The sequence below is a fragment of the Propithecus coquereli genome, unplaced genomic scaffold (genome assembly GCF_000956105.1).
Source record: "Propithecus coquereli isolate 6110/MARCELLA unplaced genomic scaffold, Pcoq_1.0 Scaffold299, whole genome shotgun sequence".
Taxonomy (NCBI): domain Eukaryota; kingdom Metazoa; phylum Chordata; class Mammalia; order Primates; family Indriidae; genus Propithecus; species Propithecus coquereli.
Window position 1 is genome coordinate 3690474 of NW_012148607.1, and position 26322 is coordinate 3716795.

Below are 26322 nucleotides of genomic sequence, written 5' to 3' on the forward strand. Positions count from 1 at the left end.
ATGAGTGAACAGACACACAACACCCAGTTATTTGAGCTAATTGAGGGAGGCTGTCAAACTCAGTGTTCTGAGGGAAAAATATCTAGATTTACTATATGCTTAGAGTCCGTGTTGATGCTGGTGGTGTTGCTGCTGGAAAGGAAGCCCAGGGTGCTGGGCCCAACAGCACAGTGGGCCTGGACACAGCAGAACACACAAGCAGGCCACAGGTCCCCTGCTCACTTCCGTCCCTGAGCCCAAGCTGGCTGTGCAGAGTGTGGTGCTAGGACAGATAAAAGCAAGGGAAACGGGAGCTGTCCCCAGTTCACTCAGTCACCAAGTGGTGACAGAGGCTAAATTAAAGGCGAAAATTAGACAAGGATCAGTGGAGGACTCAGGAGAGAACTGTGATGCAGGGTACACAGAAGCGTTACAGATGAAGATGCATGAAGGGCCGTGGGGGCCCCAAGGTGGGGAAACTTCACAGGGGAGGTGGCGCCTGAGCTGCAGTTTTAAAGGTGCAGAGTGTGAGAAGGGACACTCCAGACAGCACCCTGCATGCGGACAGCCCACCAAGCTGAGTGCCTGTCTTGTCCAGGCCCCTTCTGACGGACGAAGCTGCCACAAGCAGTTCTCTGAGCAGACACTGCTGTGTTTGGTGCCAGGCGACATTCAAGCTGCACATTGAAGTAAAAGTAGTGGCTCTTAAGGCAAAGAACATGGGGAGCATTCCAGGTTGGGGGAACAGCACGCACAGCGCAAACCTGCGGAAGACTATGGTTCGGTAGGTCAGTGCCACCTGGGTGTTAGGGGCACCAGGAGGCATCAGTTCCCTGGTGCTCTGACAACTCTGTCAGGTGGTCAGAAGCTTTTTTTTTTTTTTTTTTTTTACTAAATTACAACTTATCAGTATCATCCCGTGTGGCTGCAGCTGACAAACAGCACACTTCCCGATATGTAGAGGTCCTCCTGTGTCAACACATGCCAATCACCCGGCTTTGTATGCACAGTCTGTGCGAGTCCTGACAGCTCCCGGCCGAGACATGTTACCGGAAGGTCTCTGTGAGAGTCGAGGCAGTCAGGGCGCAAGGAAAGAACAGCAACAACACTCACCACCCCTGAGGGAGCACTTGCTGCAGACCAGGCACCAGGCCACATGCCCCATGGACATCATCTCGTGTAACTGCCCTAACTGTTGGTGAGGCAGAGACTGTTATTCCTACTTTGCAGGTGAGGAGGCTGAAGCTCAACATGACTAAGGAACATGTCCAGGCTTACAAAGCTAGCTAAGTGGCAAAGCTGGGGTTCAAATCCAGGTTGGCCCGATTCTAAAACTTACGCTCTTTTCACTTGCCCAGTCTGAGGCAGGGGAGCTCCCAGTGGCACTTGGTCTTTGCTGAGACAGCACGAAGGAGACGCTGTGATCCCACAGCAATCAGAGACCCATGGTGAGGTCGGCTGTCAAAGACGTGCCTTCCCCATCTCCTCCAGCTTCCTCACAGTGCCAAAGGATGACGGTCTGAACATGGTCAGACCACTTCTGCCCCAACTATAAAGCTATTTCCTGAAATCCAGGCCCACCCTCAGAAAAGGTATGAAATGTAGCCAGTAATTAGGCCTAGTTATGGCCTGGGAAAAAAATGAGCAACCTCCAGTTGGGGGACACAATGGCTATAACCACATGGCCCACGTCCCCACACTGCCTTTCTGTACCCAGCTCCGAAGCCCCGCCCAGAGAGGGGCTCATGGCTGGATAAGGAAGACACCTGCTGCTCAGAGAGGTTAGCCCTGGGGTCCAGATGCATGGCAGAAAAGGGGGAGGCCCCAAGTGAGGACCGGAACAGAGACAGATGGAGCCCAGCTCACCCTTTCCTCCTAAATCTGTACCCCGTCTGCAGCTGTGCCTATGCTGACAGCTCTTCTTGGCCAGACTGCAGCCCTGAACCCTATCTTTCCTCCCAGTAATCCGAGTGGCAGCAAAGGCATGCCTCTCCAGGAAGGTGATGGCATTGTTAGACAAGCCCACTGGAGACAGGGCTGGGTCTGGATGAGCAGTCTTCCCACAGCCTTGAGCGCTGGCCATGGTTTGCTCCCCTCAGCCCTGCTGCCTGGTGCACTTTTCTTCATTCTAGGCTATAAGCAGAACCGGCTACCTCAGAGGCAGCTGCTATGTTAAAGAAACAAAACAAAACAAAAAAAAAAAGGTCATTGCTTCTGGGGCTGAGCAGCAGAGTTAAAACTATCATCTTGTTTTTTCCAATTATCTGTTTTCATACTACGTTCTCAGGTGGTCCTGCTGCAGGAAACTTCCTCACACTAAGCCCTTGGAACCCAGGGAGGGATAATGGGGTTATCCCAATACAAGAGCCACACAGATGCCACAGGGCCAGCTGTCAACAGGCCACTTTCACGATGCTACCACCAGTCAGGCATGCTTTGCCCCGACCAGGGGCTCCCAAGAGCAGAGGTCACGTGGCCCAGTACTCTCCACATCACCCCGGACGCTTGGCACGCTCAGGAGCTGTGGACAGAATACCTCAGCTGTTTTCTTCCAGCCGGACCTCTCCCCCGAGAGATGCACTGAACTCAGGCTTCCTGGGGGGTGGAGGGGTGGCGGCTGTGGCTTCCCTCTGGCTGATTCGTTTGCCTGGGTCTGGACTCTGCAGAGAGCTCTCATGACAGGAGGTGGGCAGGGGTGGGTACCTTGCCTCCACCTGGGAACGTGAGGCTTTAGCTGTTTCTCCCCTCTAGCTCTGGCTGTTTATCTGGGGAGGCCAGTCAGACAGTGACCTACCTCCCCAGGTGTGGACAGAGCAGGGAAAGCAGGACAAAGCCCTGGAGGTGCCACGACTTGCTCTCTGCTGAGCTTCTGCCACCCCCTGGGACCTGTGTGGGTGGAGCTCAGACGTGGGCCCTCCCTCTCATTGAGGAGCAGCGCAGGGCTGGTCCTGGCCTGGAGCCACATGCAGCCTGGGCGAGGAGCCAGGATCACGTTCTGTGCTTTCACCAGCTTTTGCTCTTCACGAGTAGCAGAGCTCCCCACATGGGGATCTTGTACCTGAACCAAGAAAAGCAAAGCTGCTAATCTGACAAGATCAATCCTCTAATACCACAGGAATGCAGCCTGCTTGCCTGCCTGCCCTCACCAGGAACCGCACTTCTAAGCACCTAGAGGGTTTCTGTTCTCAGGCTGGAGGCTGGAACCGGGTCTGCAAGGAAGAAGCTGCCCCCACCAGTGTGTCTGGTCTTGCTATCGAAGCCCCACCCTTCCTAGCATAGCTCAGGCATCACCTTCACCAGGAAGTCTCCCCAATCAATCTCTCATTGCTCCTCTGCTGAAGGGCCTCCTCTGTGCTCCCACAAGTTTCTGTCCTTACCTCTTGAGAGCACAGGTACCTGGATATGTGTTTGTCTCCATGTACTATCTCCCTTAACCCTGAGGTGGGTAGGCACAGATAGGGAAAAGGAAGCTCAGAGAGGTTAAGCCAACCCAGTTCTATTCAGTTCCAAGGCCTGTGTTCTTTCCACTATAGTCTAATGCTTCTCAAACCTTCTCTGAAGAAGGCTTTGCTTTTTAAATTTCAATCGTCACAGAATGATAATTTTATAACATATAATAAAAATGAATCAGGGGCCGGGCATGGTGGCTCACGCCTGTAATCCTAGCATTCTGGGAGGCCGAGGTGGGAGGATCGCTCGAGGTCAGGAGTTCGAGACCAGCCTGAGCAAGAGCGAGACCCCGTCTCTACTAAAAATAGAAAGAAATTATCTGGGCAACTAAAAATATATATAGAAAAAAATAGCCGGGCATAGTGGCACATGCCTGTAGTCCCAGCTACTCGGGAGGCTGAGGTAGAAGAATTGCTTGAGTCTAGGAGTTTGAGGTTGCTGTGAGCCAGGCTGATGCCACGACACTCTAGCCTGGGCAACAGAGCAAGACTCTGTCTCAAAAATAAATAAATAAATAAATAAATAAAACAAAAATGAATCACTAGAAAAATTAAATAAAACACACAGATAAAATACGAGCCCTGGCCAGGCATAGTGGCTCACACCTGTAATCTTAGCACTTTGGGAAGCCAAAGCGGGAAGATCACTTGAGGTCAGGAGTTCAAGACCAGCCTGAGCAACATAGTGAGACCCTGTCTCTACAAAAAATAGAAAAATCAGCTGGTTGTGGTGGCATGTACCCATAATCCCAGATACTCAGGAGGCTGAAGCAGGAGGATTGGCTGAGCCCAGGAGTTTGAGGTTGCAGTGAGCTATGATGATACCACTGCACTCCAGCCTGGGCAACAGAGCAAGATCCTGTCTTTAAAAAAAATAAATTTTTTTGAAACATGGGCATGGGTGTGTGTGTGTCTGTGTACATACATATTCTTCTCCTGCAGCAGACGAATTCATAACCAGGGAAAGCTCAACAGGTGGGTCTGCAATATTCACTTTTGCAAAGTAGTGTGGGTCCCTAGTCATCTGGGAAAGAGACTTTTCCAAAGAAAATACAACTCTGGCCATCTATTATAGCCCCAACTATAAGGGCTGGAATCAAAGCAAAGAGGAAAGAGATGGGGTATATAGCTACAGAGGACTTGTGGGCTGAGTTCCTTGAATAATGGAGGAGGCAGAGAGGGTAAGTTAAGATGTGGAATTAATTTCAAAGCTGAACATGGATTGGTTCCCAGAGGAGATCAGAACACCTGATACTAAGGAATATATGAAAAAAAATTGATGGCAGAGAAAACAAGAGGACACAGATGGCAACTCCTCCAGCTTCGAGCTGGAGACCAGTCAAGGACAGGCATGTAGCTTGCCTAGCCCATGTGGGCTACTCTTGCACACTCTGCAGAGAAGCTTTATCTACTGAGCACTCTGCTCCTCCTGCAAAGGCCCAGCACCAAAGGGGAACTCTGGGGAACTCAGCCAGCTTGGACCATGGCAATGGTTCCTTAGCAGTATGAGAATCAGAGACATATACAGTCACAGATACACACCACACACCCTTGCCTTCCTAAAGCAAAGTGCATCTCAAGAGAAGTGTGGTTTTCCTCTGTACAGCTGGGCAAGGGGATAATTTCTACATCAGTACCTCATTAGCTACCACCAGACATCTGGCAGACCTCTGTATTTGGGCCATTAGCCAGCACATGACACAACATCTGTGAAAGAAAGTAGAATGCAGTGGTTAAGCATGTGGGTTCTGTGGTCAGAATGCATGGGTTCAAAACCCAGTTTCATCACCGCCTATCTGTGTGACCTCAGGCAAACTGCTTGACTTCTTTATGCCTCCATTTCCTCATATTTAAAACTAGACTAAAACATACCTATCTCATATGATTGTTGGGAGAGTTAAAACAAAAGAACTAGGAAAAAGTCTTAGAACAGGACTTGATAGAAAATAAACACTCAATAGATGTTAGCTGTCATTGTCCCTGCTGCTGTTACCGCTCTGCAGCATGGCCCAGGCATGGATTAGGGCTCTTGTGTTCTGCTCAAACTATTGGCCACAGGCTTAGCCTGCAGATGCCTCACTTTCTACCAGTGCTGAGTGGCCCCAACTAAAAGGCATGATACTTAATCGTGTCTTTCACCAGAGCACAAAAAGCCACTCAAATATAAGAAGGAAAGTACTGCCAGGAAAATGAGATACATCACTTATGTGTCTATTAAGGTTTTATGAGTTATATTTTTTCTTTAAAGCAACATTTAAAATGTTTACTGTGACCTACTCTGGGATCTTTATTTTTTCCTGATAAACTTAACTAATTATAATGAAAATCACTGAGAAACAGAATTCACTTAGTAAAGGTCTAATATTAAATTTTACTGGAATGATCTAAGAGTTATAGCCTCAAGATATATCATCTCATTTCATTCTCTTGACTAATGAGTTAAGTAATGCTCAAACTTTTCCAAGATCATACAGCCTTTGTGAGTAAAGTTGTGAGAACTTTCAGTTTCCAAATCTGGTCTCTTTCTAATCTATCATGTATTGGAATATGTCATAATATTATTTTTCTTCAGTAACTCTCCCCACTAGCAGAGTGTCTTATCAACATTTCTCAAATCCGCAGACTCTCAATCTCCAGAAGACAGAAATTATTATCCATTCACAAAACAAATATTAGGTGTCCACTATGTGCTAATGGCCCTCCTACGTGTTGGCAGCCATGAACAAGACCATGCCTCTATGCTAAGAAGTACAGAGCCTCCGATGGGAGAAGAATAGCAGTAAATAACTACAAGTGCAACAACAGAGCTTTGTGTGAGGTGCTGTGGTGGTCACAGCACAGTAACAGGGTGTACCTGGAAGTGAGGGAAGACTTCACATTCCATGTGACGAAGCAGATGAAAAACCCTACTCCAGAGTTTAGAGCAGAGCAGGTGCGCAATAAATTTGAGTCCCCTGGGACCTCTGTCGCCCTCTCCCCATCTCTCTCACCAGAGGAAGACGTACCCAGGCAGCAAGGTTCAGGGAGGAAAGGAGGATTTTCCAGCAGACAGCACAATGGTGTGAGACGGAACAGTCTGGCTTCCCAGAGAAGCAGGACTCTGTAGCCTAGACGGCCTGGCATATCAGCGCCCTTCCTTTACACTCCTCCCCCCTGCCTGTGCCCAGAAGCGGGGTCACTGAGTGGGTGGGCTCAGGGAGGAGCGAAGCTTAGGAAAAGAGAATGTCTGTTTCACTCGGTGCTCAGTAATAAAAAAAAAAGGTAAAAATTTAATGGTTTGTGTTTGTAGATCATGTCAAAATTAACACATCAAAAGAGTTGCATCTCAATATATTTTTTAAAAAGAGTTGCATCATGTCCTTTTCTATCAAAATGCTGATGCTATAGAAATCAAAATCTTGAATTTACTTAAGTGTTTTATGGTCAAAATATCAAGAAGTAATAGCTACTAACCACATGAAAAAAAGTAAAGAAACCTAGATCCCTACCTCACTCCTAATACCAGAAAACAAAAACAAAAAAAACAGATGGATTAACAATTTAAATATAAATAATAAAACCATGAAACAGGAAAAAAACCAAAAGGATGGCACCATCATAAACTACTGTGTATGTAAATCCAAAAACTGCTATGAGGGCGATTTGCCGATAACTCTCAAAATTACATATGTCTATAACTTTTGATCCAGAAATATCACTTTATTCTATATAACCTCAGAATCTGTGGGAAATGATGTACAAAAAAAAAGTTATTCACTGAAGTACTATTTCTAATAGTAAAGTTTGGAAATTGCCTAAATGTCCATCAATAGGGAACTCATTAACTAAACATTGGTACATCTAGATGTGGAATGCTATGTAAAAATTGAGAGGAATTCTTCCAGCCATGATAGAGGAACAGGGACAGGATCTGCCCTCCTACCTTAAACTAGAAAACTAGTAAAAATTTATGAAACAACAATTTTCAGACTTTGGACAATAGGTGGCACATGATTGATCTCTGAGAAAAGGGGAACAAATGAAGTGAGCCCCACAATTGCCTAACTTACTGCCTGGTGACAGTGTCCAACTTGCAGTACAGCAATAGGGGATCTAAATAGAGCTCAGTGGTCTTTCTGAGTTAAGGAAACAGATCAAAGTCTGGGGAGGCAAGGAGGATAGAACTTGTGGACAAGACTACTGCAGAAGAGAGAGCTATAAGAAAGCTCCAGAGATCCGCAGAGGGCTCCCCTAAAATCTTTGGCTAAATACTGATCTGTACATGCGGGAGAGAAACTCTGAAGCTGAGGAAAGAACCACCAGCAAGGAGTAAAACAAAAAATTCTTGGTGTTTACACAGGGATAGGAATTGTTATGTTCACATAGACCAGAGTGGAAATGAATCAGCCAGAGTGGGAATACCTCACGAGATAAGAGGTATTGGGTAGAGTTCTCAGAGGGTACTGCATTAGTAATGGGGATTAATTAGCCCTAGATGAAAGTCTACCTAAGACCTGCCCTAACAATGTTTAAAGTAAGCCTCAAAGGGATACAACTGATTCCAAGTAACTTAACTACATGCCCAAGCAAAATCTAGCACTATTTAAAGGAAAATAGGAATACCTGGTTTTATCACGCTTCACTTTATGGATATAGTGTGGGGAGATGTGTGGCTTACAGATTGAAGGTTTGTGGCAACCCTGTGTCTGGCAAGCCTTTTGGTGTCATTCTTCCAACAGCATGTGCTCACTTAGTGTCTTTGTGTCAGCATTTTAGCGATAAAGTATTTTAAAACTAAGGTAAATACATTTGTTTTCTTAAGACATAATGCTATTACAACTTAATAGACTACAGTATAGTATAAACATAACTTTTTTTTTTTTTTTTTTTTTTTTTTTAGGCAAGCCTGAAAACGAAGTTTATTGAGGAGAGAAAGATAGGATTATAGGCCAAGAGCAAGATGTAGGTTTACAGAGCATGGTACATATGCCACAGATGACAACTGTAGCCATTGTCACAGCAGGGCAAGCAAAAGGAAGGGCAAAGAGAGAGAGACACTAAACATAACTTTTATATGCACTGGGAAACCAAAAAATTTGTGTGACTTGCTTTAATAAGATATTCACTTTATCACAGCGGTTTGCAACTGAACCTGTGCTATCTCCAAGGTATGCCTGTCCAACAAAATCTGGCAGAGAACAGTGTAAAATTCACATTGTCTGGAATCCAGTGAAAAATCACCAGGCATCCATAGAATCAGAAAAACATAGGCCATTACCAGGAGAAAAATCAATCAACAGAAACCATTCTAGAAATGACAGAGATGATGGAATTAGTAAACAAGGATGTTAAAACGGCTATTACAAATATGCTCCATATGTTCAAGAAGGCAGAAGAACACACAAATATAATAAATAAAACAGAAGATTTAAAAAGACCTAAATGGAGCTTAGAGGTTAAAAACACAATATTTGAAATGAAAATACACCAAATGGGATTAACAGATGATTAGACGCTACAAGGGAAAATCACTGGATGTGAAGACATAGTAATATCAACCATTTAAGATGAGGCACAGAGAGAAAAAGATTAAAAAAAAAAATAACCAGAGCATCAGTGAACTGTGGGACAAATGATATAACATACACAAAAATGGAATCCTGGGAAAGGAGGCAGAGCAGAAAAAGTATTTCAAAAAAATCTGGAAAAAGGGCCCAAACTTGATTAAACAAACAAACAAACAAACAAACAACTATGAACCCACAGATCCAAGGAGCCAAATAAACCTCAAGCCAAATAAATATAAAAAAAGCCACAACAAAGTGCATTATAAATAAATTGTCAGAAACCAGTCATAAAAGAAAATCTCAAAAAGCATCCAGAAGAAAATGGAAATACTACATATGAATGAAGATAAGAATGACAGAAGACTTTTTGTCATAAACTATGCAAGCCAAAAGAAAATGGAGTTACATCTTTAAAGGAGTAGGAGGGAAACTGTCAATCTAGAATTGTGTACCTTGCCCTCCCCCACCCCCCCAAAAACTTTCAAAACTGAAGGTAAAATAAAGACTTGTTCAGACAAACCAAAGCTGAAAGACTTCATAGCTATGTGACCTACTCCACAAGAAATGTTAAAAGAAGTTCCTCAGGCAGAAGAAAAAGGATACCATGTGGAAATAGGTATTTATACAAAGAAAGAAAGATCAACAGTAAAGAAAATTTGTGGGTAAATGTGAAAGACATTCCCCGCTTATTAAAAATACTTTTTAAAAATTTTAAATTGTGGTAAAATACATATAACATAAAATTTATCATCTTAACCATTTTTAAGTGTACGGTTCAGTAGTATTAAGTACAATTCACATTATTGTTCAACCAATATCCAGAACCGGTTTTCATCTGGTAAAACTGAAATTCTACATCCATTAAACAGTAACTCTCTACTCCTCCCTTCCCCCAGCACATGGCAATCACCATTCTACTTTCTGTCTCTATGAATCTGACTACTCTAAGCACCTCATGTAACTGGAATCACACAATGTTTGCCCTTTTGTGACTGGCTTATTTCACTTAGCATAACGTCCTCAAGGTTCATGTTGTAATGTGTTAGAATTTCCTTCCTTTTCCAGGCTGAATTAATATTCCGCTGCATATATATACTATATTTTGTTTATCCGTTCATCTGTCAATGAACACTTGGGATGCTTCAACCTTTTGGCAATTATAAATAATGCTGCTATGAATTTGGCTGTACAAACATCTCTTTGAGACCCTGCTTTCAATTATTTTGGGTATACACCCAGAAGTGGAATTGCTAGATTATCATATGATATTTTTAATTTTTTTAAGAACTGCCATATTATTTTCCACTGTGGCTGCACCATTTTACATTCCCACCAACAGTGTATAAGAGTTGTACTTTCTCTACATCCTTGCCAACACTTGTTATTTTCTGTTTTTCAAATAATAGTCATCTTAATGGGTGGTATCTCACTGTGGTTTTGATCTGCAGTTCCTAATGATTAGTGATGCTGAGCATCTTTTCATGTGATTTTTGGCCATTTGTGTATCTTCTTTGTGTCTGTTTAAGTCCTTTGCCCATTCCAAAATGTTTGTTTTTGTTGTTGCATTTTGGGAATTCTCTATATAGTCCGGATATTAATCCCTTATCATGTAGATGATCTGCAAACATTTTTTCTCATTCTGTAGGTTGACTTGCCCTCTCCTTTTAAATAATTGATTATTTCAAATAATTTATTAATAAATATTAATAAAACAAAGCTGTGTAGATTTATAACATATATAGATTTAAAATACATGAGAAAATAGCACAAAGGATGAAAAAGGGAAGCAAAAGTATAATGCTGTAAGGTTGTTATACTCTAAGTATATACTATTATTTGAAAATAGATTATTAATTAAAGATATACATTATAACCTCTAGAAAAACCAGGAAAACCAAAGAACAAAGAAGTATAGCTACAAAGCCAATAATGGAGCTAAAATAAAATCATAAAACCTACCAAATTAATCCAAAAGGAGGCAGGAAAAGAAAGAAAAAAAGTAACAAACAGGACACTAATAGCAACTTAGTAGATTTAAACTCAACCATATTAATGATTATATTAAATATAAATGATATATAAATGTTATAAACATGCCATTAAATGACAGACATTATCAGATTGAATACAAAAGCAAGACTCAACTATGTAGTGTCTACAAGAAACCTACTTTAAATATAAAGACACAGATAGGTTAAAAGTAAAAGGACAGACTGCTTCCCAACCAGCCCTGAGATAACTCAAGGCCACCAAAAAACAGTAAAAGGATGAAAAAACATATACAACATAAAGCTAGTTTTAAAAAGGGTAGAGTGGTTATATTAATATCAGACAAGGAAGATTTCAGAAAAAGGATTATTACCAGAGAAAAAGGGGTTATTTTAAAATAATGAAAGAATCTATCAGAAATGGGATATGATTATTCTATATGTATATGTACCAAATGACAGAATACATGAAATTTCAAAATACATGAAGCAAAAACTGATAAACAAAGACTTCAATACCCTCTGTCAGTAATTGTTAGAACAAGTGGACAGAAAACCAGTAAGGATATAGGAGACCAGGCAAACACTATGAACCAACCTAATCTAATCGCTATTTATAGAATACCCAATAACAACAGGAGTATTCTCTTTTCAAGCACGCACAGAACATTCACCTAGATAAATCAAATTTTGTCCCATAACTCAGGTCTCAATCAATTTAAAAGTATTAAAATCATACAAAGTATATTCTGAACACAACAAAAATAAACCAGAAATCTGTAACACAAAGATATCTGGAATTCCTCCAAATATTTGGAAATTAAGCAAACTACTTCAAAAGAACTAATGGGTCAAGGTAGAGATCACAAGTAAAGGTAGAAAATAAAAACACAACATATCAAAATTTGTAGGATGCAGCCAATGCAGTAAATAGAGGGAAATGTATTGTATTACAATGCTATAAATTCTATAAACCTCTAACTAGATGCATTAGGGAAAAGAGACAAAAGATTACCAATAACAGGCATGAAAGAGCGGACCTCTATAGAGATACTAGGCCTTAAAAGAATAATAAGGGAATATTATGAACAACTTTATGCGGTAAATTCACAACTTAGACAAAATGCAAAACTTCCCCAAAAGACACACGACCAAAGAAGAAATAGGAAAATTAAATAACCCTAGATCTATTAAAGAAATTTAATTCTTAATAAAAAACCTTCCCACAAAGATAATTTCAGGCTGTGAAATAAGAAATACATGTATTTCTTATTAATATATATATATAAATATATATTGGTGTCCACTCCTCGTTCCTGACACAGAGCTAATAAAATCCCTGTAGACAGGGGCGCTAGGAGAAACTTTTGTTCTAATATTTGGTGTTTGACCCCAGTTCCTGACCCAGAGCTCCTAAGGCCTTTGTAATTTCCTGAGTGATAGGAGCATCTGACACAGAGCTCCAAAATTCCTTTAAATTTCCTGGGTGATAGGAGTGTCTTCTGTTCTCTTTGAATTTTCAGTACCACCCCCCGACCCTGGGGATGGGGAAAGGGGCTGAAGGTTAAGTTGATCACCAATGGTCAATAATGTAATCAATCACGCCTACATAATCTTTCATAGGATTTATAGAAGCCTCCATAAAAACCCAAAAGAACAGCGTTCAGAGAGTTCCCGAATTGCTGACTGCATGGAGGTGCCTGAAGAATGGTGCATCCCTTCTCACATGCCATGTCCTATGCATCTATTCCATTTGGCTGTTCATCTGTATCCTTTGTGATATCCTTTATAATAAATGGGTAAAATAAGTAAAGTATTTCCCTGAGTTTTGTAAGCCACTCTAGCAAATTAATCAAACCCAAGGAGGGGGTCTTGGGAACCCCCAGTTTATAGCTGGTTGGTCAGAAGTATAGATGACAACCTACTACTGTGATTGGCATCTGAAGTGGGGGCAGTCTTGTTGAAGTGAGCCTTCAACCTGTGGGATCTAATGCTATCTCCAGGTGGATAGTTTAAGAATTGAACTGAATGATAGGACACCCAGTTGATATCTGCGGAAAACTTGCTTGGTGTATGGGAAAACTGCCACCATCTGGTGTCAGAAGTGTGTTCAGTGGTGTGTGTCAGTAGAGAGAAAAAGTCTGTTTGTCTTCAGACAGGCCTAGATTTTGCTGGGCACTTCTATCAAACATTTTACCAATTCTGTACAAAGTTTATAGAAAGATGAAGGGATATTTTCCCACTTATTCTATGAAGCCAGCAGTACCATAGTACCAAAACTAAAGACATCACAAGAAAAGAAAACTACAGACCAGTATCCTTCATGACCAGAGACACAAAAATCCTTAATATTAAGCAAACTAAATCCAGCAATGTATAAAAACAAGAATACATCAAGACCAAATGAAGTTTATCCTACAAGTGAATGGCTGGTGTAACATTCAAATATCAATTGATGGCAAAACCTAAAATGAATAAATGTAGTTTGCCATATTAACAGACTAAAAAAGAAAAGCCATATGATAATCTCAAAAGATACAGAAAAAGCATTTGACAAAATTCAACATGTAGGCATAATGAAAACTCTCAAAAAACTAAGAATAGAAGAGAACTTCCTCTATCTGGGAAAAAAAGGTATCTATGAAAAACCTACAGCCAACACCAAAATGGAGAAAGACTAAATGCTTTCCTCCTAAGACTGGGAACAAGGCAAGTTTGTTCACTCTCATCTCATCTGTCCAATACTGTACTGAAGAGTGTAGCCAGTGCAGGAAGGCAATAAAAAGGAGTTAGAGGCATCCAGGTTAAAAAGGAAGAAATAAAACTGTCTTTAGTAACAGAAGACATGACTGCCCATATATGTATGAAATTGATACAAGGATAGTCCTAGATCAACAGAATAGAAGAGGGAGTCTAGAAGTAGACCCACATATATATGTTGAACTGATTTTCAAGAGACATGCTAAGGTAATGCAATGGGGAGAGGACAGTCTTCAACAAATGGTTCTGAAACAACAGAACACCCATATGCAAACCTCAACCTTCACCTTTTACTATATATAAAAATTAGCTCAAAATGGGTCACAGACCGACATGTGAGAGCTAAACCTATAAAAATTCCAGGGGAAAACAAGAAGAAACTTTTTGACCTTGGATTGGGGAAAGATTTCTTAGATACAATACCAAAAGCATAATCCATAAAAGAAAAAAAAATTGATAAATTGGACTTTATCAAGATTAAAAACTTCTGCTCTGTGAAAGACATTGTTAAGAGAATGATGAGAAAGACAAAATATTTGTAAATCACTTATCTGACAAAAAGAGCTTCTATCAGGAATTTTGAAAACTCTTTTAATTCAATAAGAAGACAGTCAATTTAAAAATGTCAACAGATTGGAACAGACAGTTCTGTAAAGACAAAAGAATGGCAAATAAGCACATGAAAAGATACTTAAGATTGTCAGTCATTAGTAAGACACAAATTAAAACCACAGTGTGATATCCCTGCAAACCTACCAGAATGGCTAAAATAAAAAGACTGAAGGCAAGGATGTAGAGCAACTGGAGCTCTCATACGTTGCTGGTGGGAAGGCAAAATAGTACAATCACTTTGGAAAACAGTTCGGCAGTTTCTTATAAAGTTAAACATAGATTTACGCTAGGACCCAACCATTCCACTCCTATGTATCTACTCAAGAAAAATAAACATATATGTTCACATATAAACCTATATTCATAGTGGCTCTCTTTATAATTGTCCAAAACTGGAATTAACCCATACATCTTTCGGTCTTTGAGTGGATAATCACACTGTGTTACATCCATTCAATGGAATACTACTCAGCAATCAAAAGGAACAAACAATTGATGCATATAACACATGCATGAATCGCAAATGCATTGAACTAAATTGAAAGAAGCAGACCCAAAATGCTACCTACCATATGATTCCACTTACACGACATTCTGGAAACACGACAGGGATAGAAAACAGTGGTTGCCAGGGGCTGGGGTATGGGGGAGGGGTTAACTAAAAAGGAGCACAAAGGAACTTTCTGGGGATGATAGAAATGTACTATTGATTGTTGTGGTGATTACACAAAGCATGCATTTCTCAAAACTCATAAAACTACTCAAAAGGGGCCAGGCGCAGTGGCTCACGCCTGCAATCCTAGCTCTCTGGGAGGCCGAGGTGGGCGGATTTTTTGAGCTCAGGAGTTTGAAACCAGCCCGAGCAAGAGCGAGACCCCGTCTCTACTAAAAAAATTAACTGGACAACTAAAAATATATAGAAAAAACTAGCTGGGCATGGTGGCGCATGCCTGTAGTCCCAGCTACTCGGGAGGCTGAGGCAGGAGGATCGCTTGAGCCCAGGAGTTTGAGGTTGCTGTGTGCTAGGATGACGCCACGGCACTCTAGCCTGGGCAACACAGTGAGACTCTGTCTCAAAAAAAAAAAAAAAAAACTACTCAAAAGGTAAACTTTAGTATATGTAAATCAAACTTCATTAACCCTCACTTTTAATAAAATGATACAGCCATAGTATATTATGTAACCATTTGAAAAATGAGATGGATCCATATATGCTGATAATAGGATAATCACTAACACATATTGTTAGGAGTAAAAAGTAAAGTACGGAACAAAAAATATAGTATGTTCCCATTTATGGTAATACTGGCTGTCTCTGGGGAAGGAGTCTGGGGTGGCAGTATTTATTTATTTATTTTTACACCACATGCTTGTATTACTTTCAATTAGAAAAAATACAAGAAGCCTATATACAGGTCAAGGAAAACTCACAGGTGTCTGGGCCAGGGGACTGAGTTGTGTGGGCTTTAGAAAACATGTGTTAAGAACACAGAACACACAGCCAGACACAGACAGAGGCACTCAATAAATAGCTGAAGGAAGCAAAATATTTGGACTCAATTCAGAAGGACAAAGAGATCTCTATCTGAGCACCAGATATCGAGCCAGCATAGCCCCTGCTAACTGGGATTGCTCACGTTAGAAGAGAAAAGGAGCATAAAACCAAATATCCTGGATTACTTCCGGGCCAGCTGTTTCTCAGCACTCCTTTGCAAGCACATCGTGTGCCCGAACCTCAGCCTTCTAAGGGATGGGAAGCAAGTCCTTCCCCCAGATAGAAGAGCCCAAGCCCACAGGCCACCCCTAGGCTTCCTCTGGTGGTCCCAGTGCTGTGCCCTGATGCCCGGAGGCTCCTGAGCAGCCTTTCCTCCAGCCCCTCTGAGTCAAGCTCCTCTCACTTCCTGAAGGAATACCATGACCCTGACAGGCTACCTACACTCTAAGATAAAACAAGACAATCTCAGCACTTCATCTCCTTTTCCCCACCAAGGCTTCGGGAAAGAAAACCCAAAAGGAGAAGGTAGATAAGTGAGAAAGGCCCCTTAGCAGCATTTGGTAAAAGGGACTCCTGGGTTAGGCAGCCATTCTTTAAGCAAGTCTGATACCAAGGAAGTCAGGGGCTCCCCAGGGCAAAATGGTCAGAGAGGGACGGTGCTAAAACTCTGACCGCCTCAGAAACTCCTTGTTCCTGCTAAAGCCTCCCGGAAGCCAGCTAGTTGGTCCCAGTTTCCAAAAAAGCTTGTTTGGTCATTGACACTAGGACTAGGAGCTTCTGTGCTTGCAGCCTTGCCTGGCCACCTCTGGATACCTGGCATCCTTGGGGCAACCACGTAGGCTATCCCTCTGCAGAAACAAGTTGAGCCTGCAGGCGCAAGCTCCAAGAGGTAGGATGGGCCTGAGGCGCAGCAAGGGCATGGACAGGAACTGGGGCAGGAGCCAACTAGAAGCAAAGTCCTTTCCAGGCACCCGTAGATTCCAGGATCCAGGAGGGACGTTACAGCAGAATCTTGACTGGCCACGAGGGACAGGTTCCGGACTCCGGGCCACGCGCCAGGCCGTCCAGGCAACGGAAGGAGGCAGGAGCACTTACCGGGGGAAGATGGCCGTCATCAAGGCTGAGGCGTAGCCGGGCTTGCAGGCTCCCTCTGAAAAGTTTGCGTACTTGGTGGCTAACTCAGCAGGCCTACGGGAAGAGAGGGAGAGTCACAGCTTGCCAGGCACTGAGCAGTCAGTGGGTTATAACTGAGGAAGAGCTGTAGGTGTTTATACCTTGAACAAAGCTTCATGCCCTACAATCAGCACTTCAGGCATTTTTCCACACCAAGGCTTCAGGGGTTTTAAAAAAAAAAAAAACACCCAAACCTTAAAAGAATAGGTAGATAAGTAAGTCAGGCCCCTCAATTTCACACAGATTCTTCGCAGTAAGCCTGAGACCAGGGAAGTCAGGAGCTCCATCCGGGCTCCAGGTACTCGGCTGCTCAGGCCTGACAGAGTCAGAGGTGCTGCCTTTCCAACTTCCCTGGACGTTCACGAACGTCCAACCTCATCTGCTCTTACTCCTGCCACACGAACCACGATCCACCCAGTGGGAGCCACTCACAGGGGCTGAATATAGACACCAATATAAGTGTGTTACTGGGGCTATTTTAGGTGAGGATGTTCCCCGCTCTCTCTGCCTGGGATGTTATTCCTGTCCCTCTCCACCTGGCCAATGCCTCCTGGTCCTTCACAACTAAGTTCAGATGTCAGCTTCACTGGGGGCGATTCCCTGACCCCCAGATTGAGCTAAGTGCACTCCTCCGTGCTGTGCCTGCCCCTGCCACCCATGTCACACACTTGCCCCCATCAGCACTCGCCATTCTGGATTAGAATTGTTGCCAGTGTGTCTCCCTCATTACGCTGCAAATTCCTGAGGTCAGAATCTGACTTAAGCCTGCCCACCTTCCCCCCACCCGTACCCTGCACAGAGATGGGCACACAGAAGACCCCTATAACTTTCTGAAGGGAGGAAATGACCTTGACAGTCTCACAGCAGCCCAGGTAACCTCAGGAACCCACAAGCAGAGATTGCCAGATATTTTCAGAAGACTTCTGTTCTAACCCAAACTTTGTTGCTGTATGACTACAATCATGCCACCTCACATCTTTGGGTTTCAATGTCCTTAAGTGTTCAATGTGGGGCTCAAGTCCCTGCCCTGCCACCAAAAACTCTGCTCTATGCAGTCTAGAGAAAATCAAGGCAGGAGAACAGGATATATTCAGTGAATGGGCTCAGTGACTGCTGGGGCTTGAGGCCCTGCATGCTGGGGCACCTGAGTGAGCCCTGGCTGGCTGCCAGTCCTAAGTCCCAACATCCTCCGCCCCCACCTTGGGCCTGCTGCCAACACGCTGGTGCCCAGCTGCTCTACTGGGCTGTGGCCCTGTGGCAAGTCTGCCCCTGGGGCTGCCTTCTGCAGGGACTGGGTGGGGTGGATATGGGGTAGTGTTGCCAGAGCGATGATACCACTGCCTAATGTGTGTCACGTCTGATTCACCCCTGGACCCCTGCGGGCCTAATCCAGGACCTTACACAGAGTAACTGCTCATTGAATATAGACAAACTCATCTGTATCCATGTGCAATTTCTTTTAGAAATATACGTTTTTAAGCCTTCCCTACCAATGAAATTCAAAGCCTATAATGCAAATCCAAATGCTGAGTGACAAGCCAAGGAGTGGGACTTTATTTGGTAGGCAAAAGAAAGCCAAAGGTTTTAACAAAAGAAAAATATTTTCTTATGTAAACAACTGTATTTCAGAAATGAAATATAAACTCCAGTGCAATTACTGAACTTCCTAGAAGCTTTTGGACTAGGCACAGTGATGAAAACATTCTAGATGTTTCAACAACGCTGTGAGCAGGTGCCATGAATTATTAATTTACACATGAAGCTCAGAAAGATGAAGAGACTTAGGATCATACAGCCGGCAAGTGGTAGACATTGGATTTGAACTCACTCCTCTCTAACACCGGTGCAGGAGCTCCTAACATGACACTGCCACCAACGCTATCACAGAGGAAAGTGCCGAGTTCAGCGATAGCACAGGAGTGGTCAACGCAGTTGGAGACGGGGTAGAGGAGAGGGTCAAGAAGGTCTCACACAGCTCTTTGGAAGGATATATACAGTGGTGAAGCATTCTGAGTCCCTTCCTGCCCTATCCCCAACCTCCCCTCCGCAACCTGCTTCCCCGCCTTGTGCTATGAGTTCCTGTGGTCTTTCTGAATTCCAGAAAGTTTCACAAACAAGTTGACAGATGGACAGCAGTTGCCCTTCTTCACACAGTATGTTACAGAAATAAAAGTACAACAACAGACAATCCCCTGGCCACACGCTTGCTCTCTCTAGTTCACCCTGTCAACTTTTGGCGAGGTGCTTGAAGAATAAGGGCTGTGGAGCAGTCCAGGGTCCATGGGCTCAGGCCATCATGGAGAAGAGGGGACCAGAACCCAACAGGGATGGCAGGAGGTACTACTCTCTCCATGGCAGTGCAAGGCAGTCAGATATCAAGGATGATAGGCTCTAAATCAACCCTCATTTAGAAAATGCAACATAACTTCTAAAATGTACAACTCCAGTTACAGTGGGCCATGTCAAGTTATTACCAAATTAAAATGCCTTAGAAATGGCCTCCTGACTATCCCAGTGCAAGAAGAATAGGGGGAGTGTTGGGGACTCTGAGTCATGCAGCAGGCTGGGACCTCTGGGGCAGTTAGCGGTCAAAACCACCAAGATTAATGGTCGCCAACTCCCTGAGGCCAGAATAGTTAGTTAGTCTCTCTAAGGCACTCACACTCCAAATGCCAGGAGGCCCCACGGAAGTCTGATCAAATCATTCAGCCCTTGTTCTTCTCCTACTCTGCAGCTGGCCTTTCAAACAGTAAGAGCACCCATTGTCCTGCAAACGTGACTACCAGGCCCTGGGGTGAAGAGTGTGACTACTGCACTCTCAAGAGGACATCCAGATGGACAGACTGGAACCCAAAAGAAGGAACCAGACTTTCACTCCCCTGCTTCACTCAGCAGGGCCATGTTTAAGGAATCCGGCCAAGCAATGTAAACAGAAAGAACATCAGTTCTGGAATCAGAAACTCTCACAGAGGACACTGCAAGCCGTGTGACCTTGGGCAAATGATGGAAAATCTGATTCCCAGCTTCCGCATGCCCAATGGGAACCACGTAATTCCCAGGATCTTGTGAGGATGTGGTGAGAAAGCACGTTTGGAGAGGATAGCACCGTACAAATGCTACGTGGAAGGGGAGGTGGCAGAGGCAGGCAGCCAGGACGTGGAGGACTTGAGCACTTGGCTCAAGTCTGGACTCACCCACCGGGAAGAGCTGCCACGTGACTTTCAGTGGAGGCTGTCCTGACTGGCGTGTGCATTTATTCGAAGGGTCAAGAGGGTCAAGAAGGCCTCACACAGCTCTTTGGAAGGATATACACAGTGGTGAAGCATTCTGAGTCCCTTCTTGCCCTGTCCCCAACCTCCCCCCGCAACCTGCTTCCCCGCCTTGTATGAGTTCAACATCTGGGAGATGAGGAGTGCAACTGCAGGAGGTTGGGAGGAGCAGTCAGTCAGTGAGACAGAAAAATAATCGAAAGAGTGTGATGCCCCAGTTTCCAAGGGAAGGAAGTGTCTCAGGAAGGATGCGGGGCCCACCGTGTCAAATACTGCGGTAGGCCTGGGAAGGTGTGGCCATAGGACCAGCTGCTGGATCTGGCAACATGGCGGTCGCTGCTGACCTTGACAAGAGCTGTTTCACTGGAAGGTGGAGGGGCTCTAGTTTCACTCGGTTTAAGAGAAAACTGGAGGAAAGGACTTGTAGGCATGGAATATAGATTATTTTTAGGAGTTTTCTCTAAAGGCAGAGAAATGGGGTAATAGCTGGAGGGGGGAAGCAGGTAAAAATAGTGTTTTTGAGGTTAGGAAATATTTTAGCATGTTTATATGCTGGTTAGAATAAAAGAAAAACTCAGGATACAGTAGAGACGGGACAGTTGTAGGGAGAATTGTCCTTGAGAAGGTTGGGGAGGGGAGGATCCAGCAGAAACAGGGAAGGGCTGGCCTTAGCTCTGCTCCCTCACCCTACCCTGGCCAGGGAACACCTATTCAGTTTAAGCACCACTTCCTTTTGGGACTTCCTGTGATGCTTCTCCCAAGTAAAACCAGCCCATCCTGCCTGTGGACCCCGAGTCTCCTAGAGCAGACTTTGCTCAGTTCCACTCTCTCTCCTTCTCTCCTACCTCCTTCCCTTCCTTCCTCTCATTCATTCATGCAACAAATATTTAGAGGCAATGGAATCACTCTGCTTGGATTTTTATCCTGGCCCTATTCCTTACTAGTTGTGTGATTTGGGGCTTTTCTTTTCTTTTTTTTTTTTTTTTTGAGACAGTCTTGCTCTACCGCCCAGGCTACAGTGCAATGGTGTCACCATAGCTCACTGCAACCTCCAGCTCCTGGGCTCAAAAATCCTCCTGCCTCAACCTCCAGAGTAACTGGGATTACAGTCATGCACCACCATGCCCAGCTAATATTTTCCATTTTTAGTGGAGATGGGGTCTGGTTCTTGCTCAGGCTGGTCTCTAACTCCTCACCTCAAGCGATCCTCCTGCCTCAGCCTCCCAGAGTGCTAGGGTTACAGGCGTGAGCCACTGCGCCTGGCCTGTTTTTTTATTGTTATTATTATTTCAAAATACTAAGGGGGTACAAATGTTTTCGTTACATGGATAGTTTTTGTAATGCTTGAGTCAGAACTGTAAGTGTGCCCATCACCTCAACAGTGTTCCTCATACCTGTTAGGTAGAATTTTGCCCCTCCCCTATTCCCCCCACCCCACTGCTTGATTTCCAATGGGGCATGTTATTTAACTGTTCTGTGCCCTGAATTTCCACATCTTTAAAGTTGTGATTACATAACTTTAGTACTTACTCCATAAAACTGTTGTGAGGATTACTCTGAGAATAATGTGCTGGCATCTAGTACAATGCCTGGCACCTAGTTATCACTCAGTACATGCTAACTGTAACGTGCCTGGGATTAGGGAACGATGATGACTAGGACATGTTTACGGCCCAGCATTCATTACACTGAAGAGTAATCGTTTACTTATTTTTCTCTCCTAGACCATGATAATTTAGGAAAGCATGCATAGCACAGAGTACCAACAAAATGTTGGACTGAACTCAACTGGTTGCCTTGCCTTGCAAGGTTAATCCATAGGAAGTGGGAGGGGGAGGTGGTGATGGCTGGGAGAGTGGGGAAAGGACTCTGAGGCCTATCCCTGAGGACTCTGCAGATTAGGGATGGACATCTTGTAGCCCACAGTCTAATTTCTAGAACCATCTCAGAGAGGACTGAGCTCAGATCAGCTCTCTACTGTGTCCCCTCCCTCATTCCATGAGCTAATTTAGTGACGTAGAGTTCAAGGCACTGGTTATGAGAAAAGAAGACCATGTATGTAACACCTAGCATGCTGCATGACAAGTAACACAGCAACTTAATCAAAGCTAGTCAATACTCCCATGCTGGGAAGACTTGCATAAACGTGCAGACAAGACCCTGTGGCACAGAGCTCGCTCCACCACTGTCCCTTCAATTCCATCCTCTACCTTTCTGATAAGGAGGCATTTCTCCAATTACTAGAGAGTTGTTTCTGGAACAATGACATGACTTGGATAATGGCAGAAGCAGCTTTGCTTAGCTTTAGTAAGCCTGTTCTCTCATTAAACATTTTTATTTTAATTTTTTTCTAAACAGCCTTTATGTAAGAAAAGTACTTAATACTGCCATAGATTCTCTCAAGCTCCAAGATGGAAACTTGAAACTTTTCTCCTTAAGGACAATTTCTGTCTCCTCTGACTGCCATCCCTCCAACCCACTACTATAGGTCTGCTGGCCCTTCTTGCATTAGCACAGGTCTCTTCATCCACCCACATCTGGGGTGTGCCAATCCATCCCACCCTTGGCATCACTGACCCACCCTTTGCTCCTTGCAGCCTCCAAAGTAGACTTGGGTTTCTCTGCAGCTTTTGCCCCACATACAGCCATCACTGTCAAAAGTCTTCTTCTATCACTTTAAGAGAAGAGGGACTGCTTGATGTGAGCCACCTGGAATTTGTGGTATTTCTCAGCTCTGGAGGCCCTGCCTTTCTGCTCTTGCTGCTGGGCCCTGCAATACCTTTCCATCAAACCAGGCACTTTCCTGTTTGATCAGTGATTCTGGAGCTGACGGTACTGCAGGTTATCTTTGTCTCCAGGGCCTTGTAATTTACTTCATCTTGGCTGGGAGGATGCTCTCCGGTAAGCTCTCCAAGTGCTTTAGCCTGAGCAGTACAGACAATTTTCACAGAGACTCTCTACCAGGGATCTGCTGTGACTGCTCCAATTCAATTTTGTTTCCATACTTCATTTCTTTAAAAATGAAAACACATCCTCTTTCTGGATGGTAGAGAAAAGAACAAGGGAACTAACATTTACTGAGCATAAAACATGTGCCAGACAGTGGATCTAATTATCTAATTTAGCTTTACAGTAATCCTCTAAAGCAGTACTGCCCTTAGACCCAGGCACGTGCTGTTGAAAGGGTCCAGGAGAAGACATAGTTGGAAGATGTGCTGTTCCATATTCTGGGTTAAAATTTCAAAGGATCAATTTAACACAACCAGAAAACAAATTACAATTCAAATCTCCCCTACATACTCTGCGTAACGCTTGGATTTGTGGCCATGATCAACAAAGCAGTCACACCTGTGAGAGAGTCAGTGGAAGCCAGCAGTCATGGGCATCAGCATGAGTTACGATGTAACCAGCATGAAATGACTGGTACTGGAGAATTGCAAAGACAAGAAGATCTATATTGTTTCTATAAAACAGGTTCCAAAAAGCTGTGACATTCTGAGTAATAACAGCACTGCTAGTTTTTTGTGTGTGGTGGGAGATATGAAATTTGCCAGGAATTACGCATTTGACAATAAAAAACACAAAGGGCCACCTGACAGTCCTTACCACCGCACTCCCTGCTCTCTAAAACTCTTCCCGTGTTGATACTTAGAGGATCTGGGTTTTGTTATTAAAAGTGACACTATTCTCTCTGGCTTATACCCTCTTCATTCTGTCCTTAAGTGATTTAACAAATATTTACCGAATATTTGCTATGCACCACAAACACTGTACTAGGCACTGTGACTACGTCTGCGAACAGGACATTCATAGTTCCTGCCCTTAAAAAGGTTCCAGTAGAGTTGCTCAAACTGAGGATCAAACTGACAGTAAAGGTTTGGAAAAAATAGAAAACTATCTTAAATAGTGCGAAGAGTAGAAAGTTTAGAGCCAGGCAGAGAAGAGTTCAAACACTGGCTTGATCACATGGAGTTTTATGAATACAAGTAAATTACGGATCCCTTCTATGGTCACTTTCTCTTTTGTTAAAATGCATTTAAATACTATCTACTTCATAGAGTTGTCCCCCGAGTCATTCAACTGTGCAACAAATATTTAGTGAGCAATCACTAAGAAATACAATAGGGCACTGGTTTTGGTGCTAGGAAATAGTAATGAACAAAATACTAATAGATAAAAAACCCACTAGTGGGTGGAAAGAGACAATAAACAAGTAAAATAATATATGGAGCATCTGACAGTGATAAACCCTGGAGAAGATGACACAGTAAAGGCGAATGGGGAATACTAATGGGGTATGGGGTTGCGATATTAAATGGGATAGGCAGGGAAGATGGCACTAAGAAGGTAACATTCGAGCTAAGGTCTGAAAGGGAGAGGGAGTGAACAATCTCTGCAGGTTTCTGGGGAAGTGTGTCCTAAATAAAAGAATGAGAAAATGCCAAGAGTCTGAGGCAGGAGTGGGCCTGCAGCATTTGAGTCACAGCAAGGAGCCCACTATGAAATAATAAACGACAAGGGGAGTAGCAAAAAAACCAGGGCACAGACTGTGCTGGGCCTTGGGGAGCATTGTAAAGACTCTGGCTGTCATTCTAAGAGAAATGGGAAGCCACTGGAAGGTTCTGATCACAGGTGTAGCAAGATCTCGCTTTTTAACGGGATCACTTTGGCTTCAGTGTGGAAGTAGACCACAGGGAAGCCAGCATGAAAGAAGGGAGATGAGTTAGTAGTGCAAAAATGAGATGGGATATGATAGTTGTTAGGACAGGGTGATGGTCTGGAGCAGGGGTGGGGGACCTTTTCATGTTGGAAGGCCTCATTAATTTAGCTGTAATCAAATAAGGCCACATTCAAGAAACTTCAATTTGATATACTTAAAAATACATTATTTTGCAAAAATCTAACTACTATGTATTTAATAATTTCGAAAAATGAAAGCTATTTGTTAATTTTAAAGTTAACTAACCTTTTAATGACTTTGTTCTGTTTGCTTTTTGCTGGAAAGCATTTGAATGTTTGGTTGCAGCATGGAAGTCTGTAGTTTCAGCTGATCCTCTAGATGGATATCAGTCATTTGTGACCTTAACAGCATCTTGATTTGGGTTGGGTAGGAGGAGAATGTAGATTCGCAGCAGTAAGTGGTTGAAAAGCAAGAAAGCATTTTTCCGGTGTGTTGTTGAAGGCCTGGGTATTCTACTGCATTTTTCCATATTCTAATTGGATCTTTCTTAGCATCAAACAATGACTTTAAAATGTCATCTACTGAGAGCTCAATCAATTCCATCTGTAGTTCTTTAGATGCCTTGGTGATATCAACTAGGTGAGGCTGAAATGCTAATTTGAGTGTGATGTCATGATTCTCCAAGTCAGTGAAACTTTCACTGTATTCTCCAATTAATAGGTCTTTAACAGCTGCATATTCTTCAAATGATTTACATGTGTCATCCTGCTCATCAATGATCTTTGCTAACTGGGGAAAATGTTCATCCAAAATTTCCTTTTGGAGAAGTGTTTTGAAAAGATAGCTTTTTTTGAAATGCTTGGATTTTTTGCCACTTGAAAGAATTGTCTTTGCTTTTGCTTTTCATCTTTTAATTCCTGCAATACAAGCTTTGGTACCTCTCCCTCTGATTTAAAATATTTGTGGTCCTTATGTGTGTTATGCTGATGAACACTGAATTTCTTTAATGTTGATATTGCAGTATATCACAAAGCAAGCAAATCATCTTATCTTCAGCAGAAACAAGATAATATTGCAATTTCCAATCCTCATTAAAAAACCTGTTTTCTTCAGCGGTTCTCTCAGTCTTCTTTCACATGATGGGCTGTTAAGCAGACGGAATTAAAAAATGCTGTCGAGCTGTGCAACTATTCGCAAATTCCATTCAAACAGAAACAGAGTGCACTGTTGTCAAAAGCTGGTAACAGGCTGGCGTACTCGACCCCTATAAACTCTTGCCAACCAGCCTCGTGTGGTAGTGGTGTCAGTCGGGTAGTCAGGTGGGGGAAGTTGGAACTAAATTATGAGTGTAGCAGCTGTCAATTTAGCCC

General features: G+C 43.3%; 1 protein-coding gene across 3 annotated transcripts in view; it reads right to left on the reverse strand.

Moving 5' to 3' along the window:
* ST3GAL3 (ST3 beta-galactoside alpha-2,3-sialyltransferase 3) overlaps positions 1-26322 on the reverse strand; it is a 181960-nt gene that overhangs the window by 57708 nt on the left and 97930 nt on the right. For all 3 annotated transcript variants that reach the window (XM_012648979.1, XM_012648981.1, XM_012648980.1), the window contains one exon: positions 16925-17017. In XM_012648979.1, the coding sequence (XP_012504433.1) occupies positions 16925-17017 (93 nt within the window). The remainder of the gene's footprint in view (positions 1-16924; positions 17018-26322) is intronic.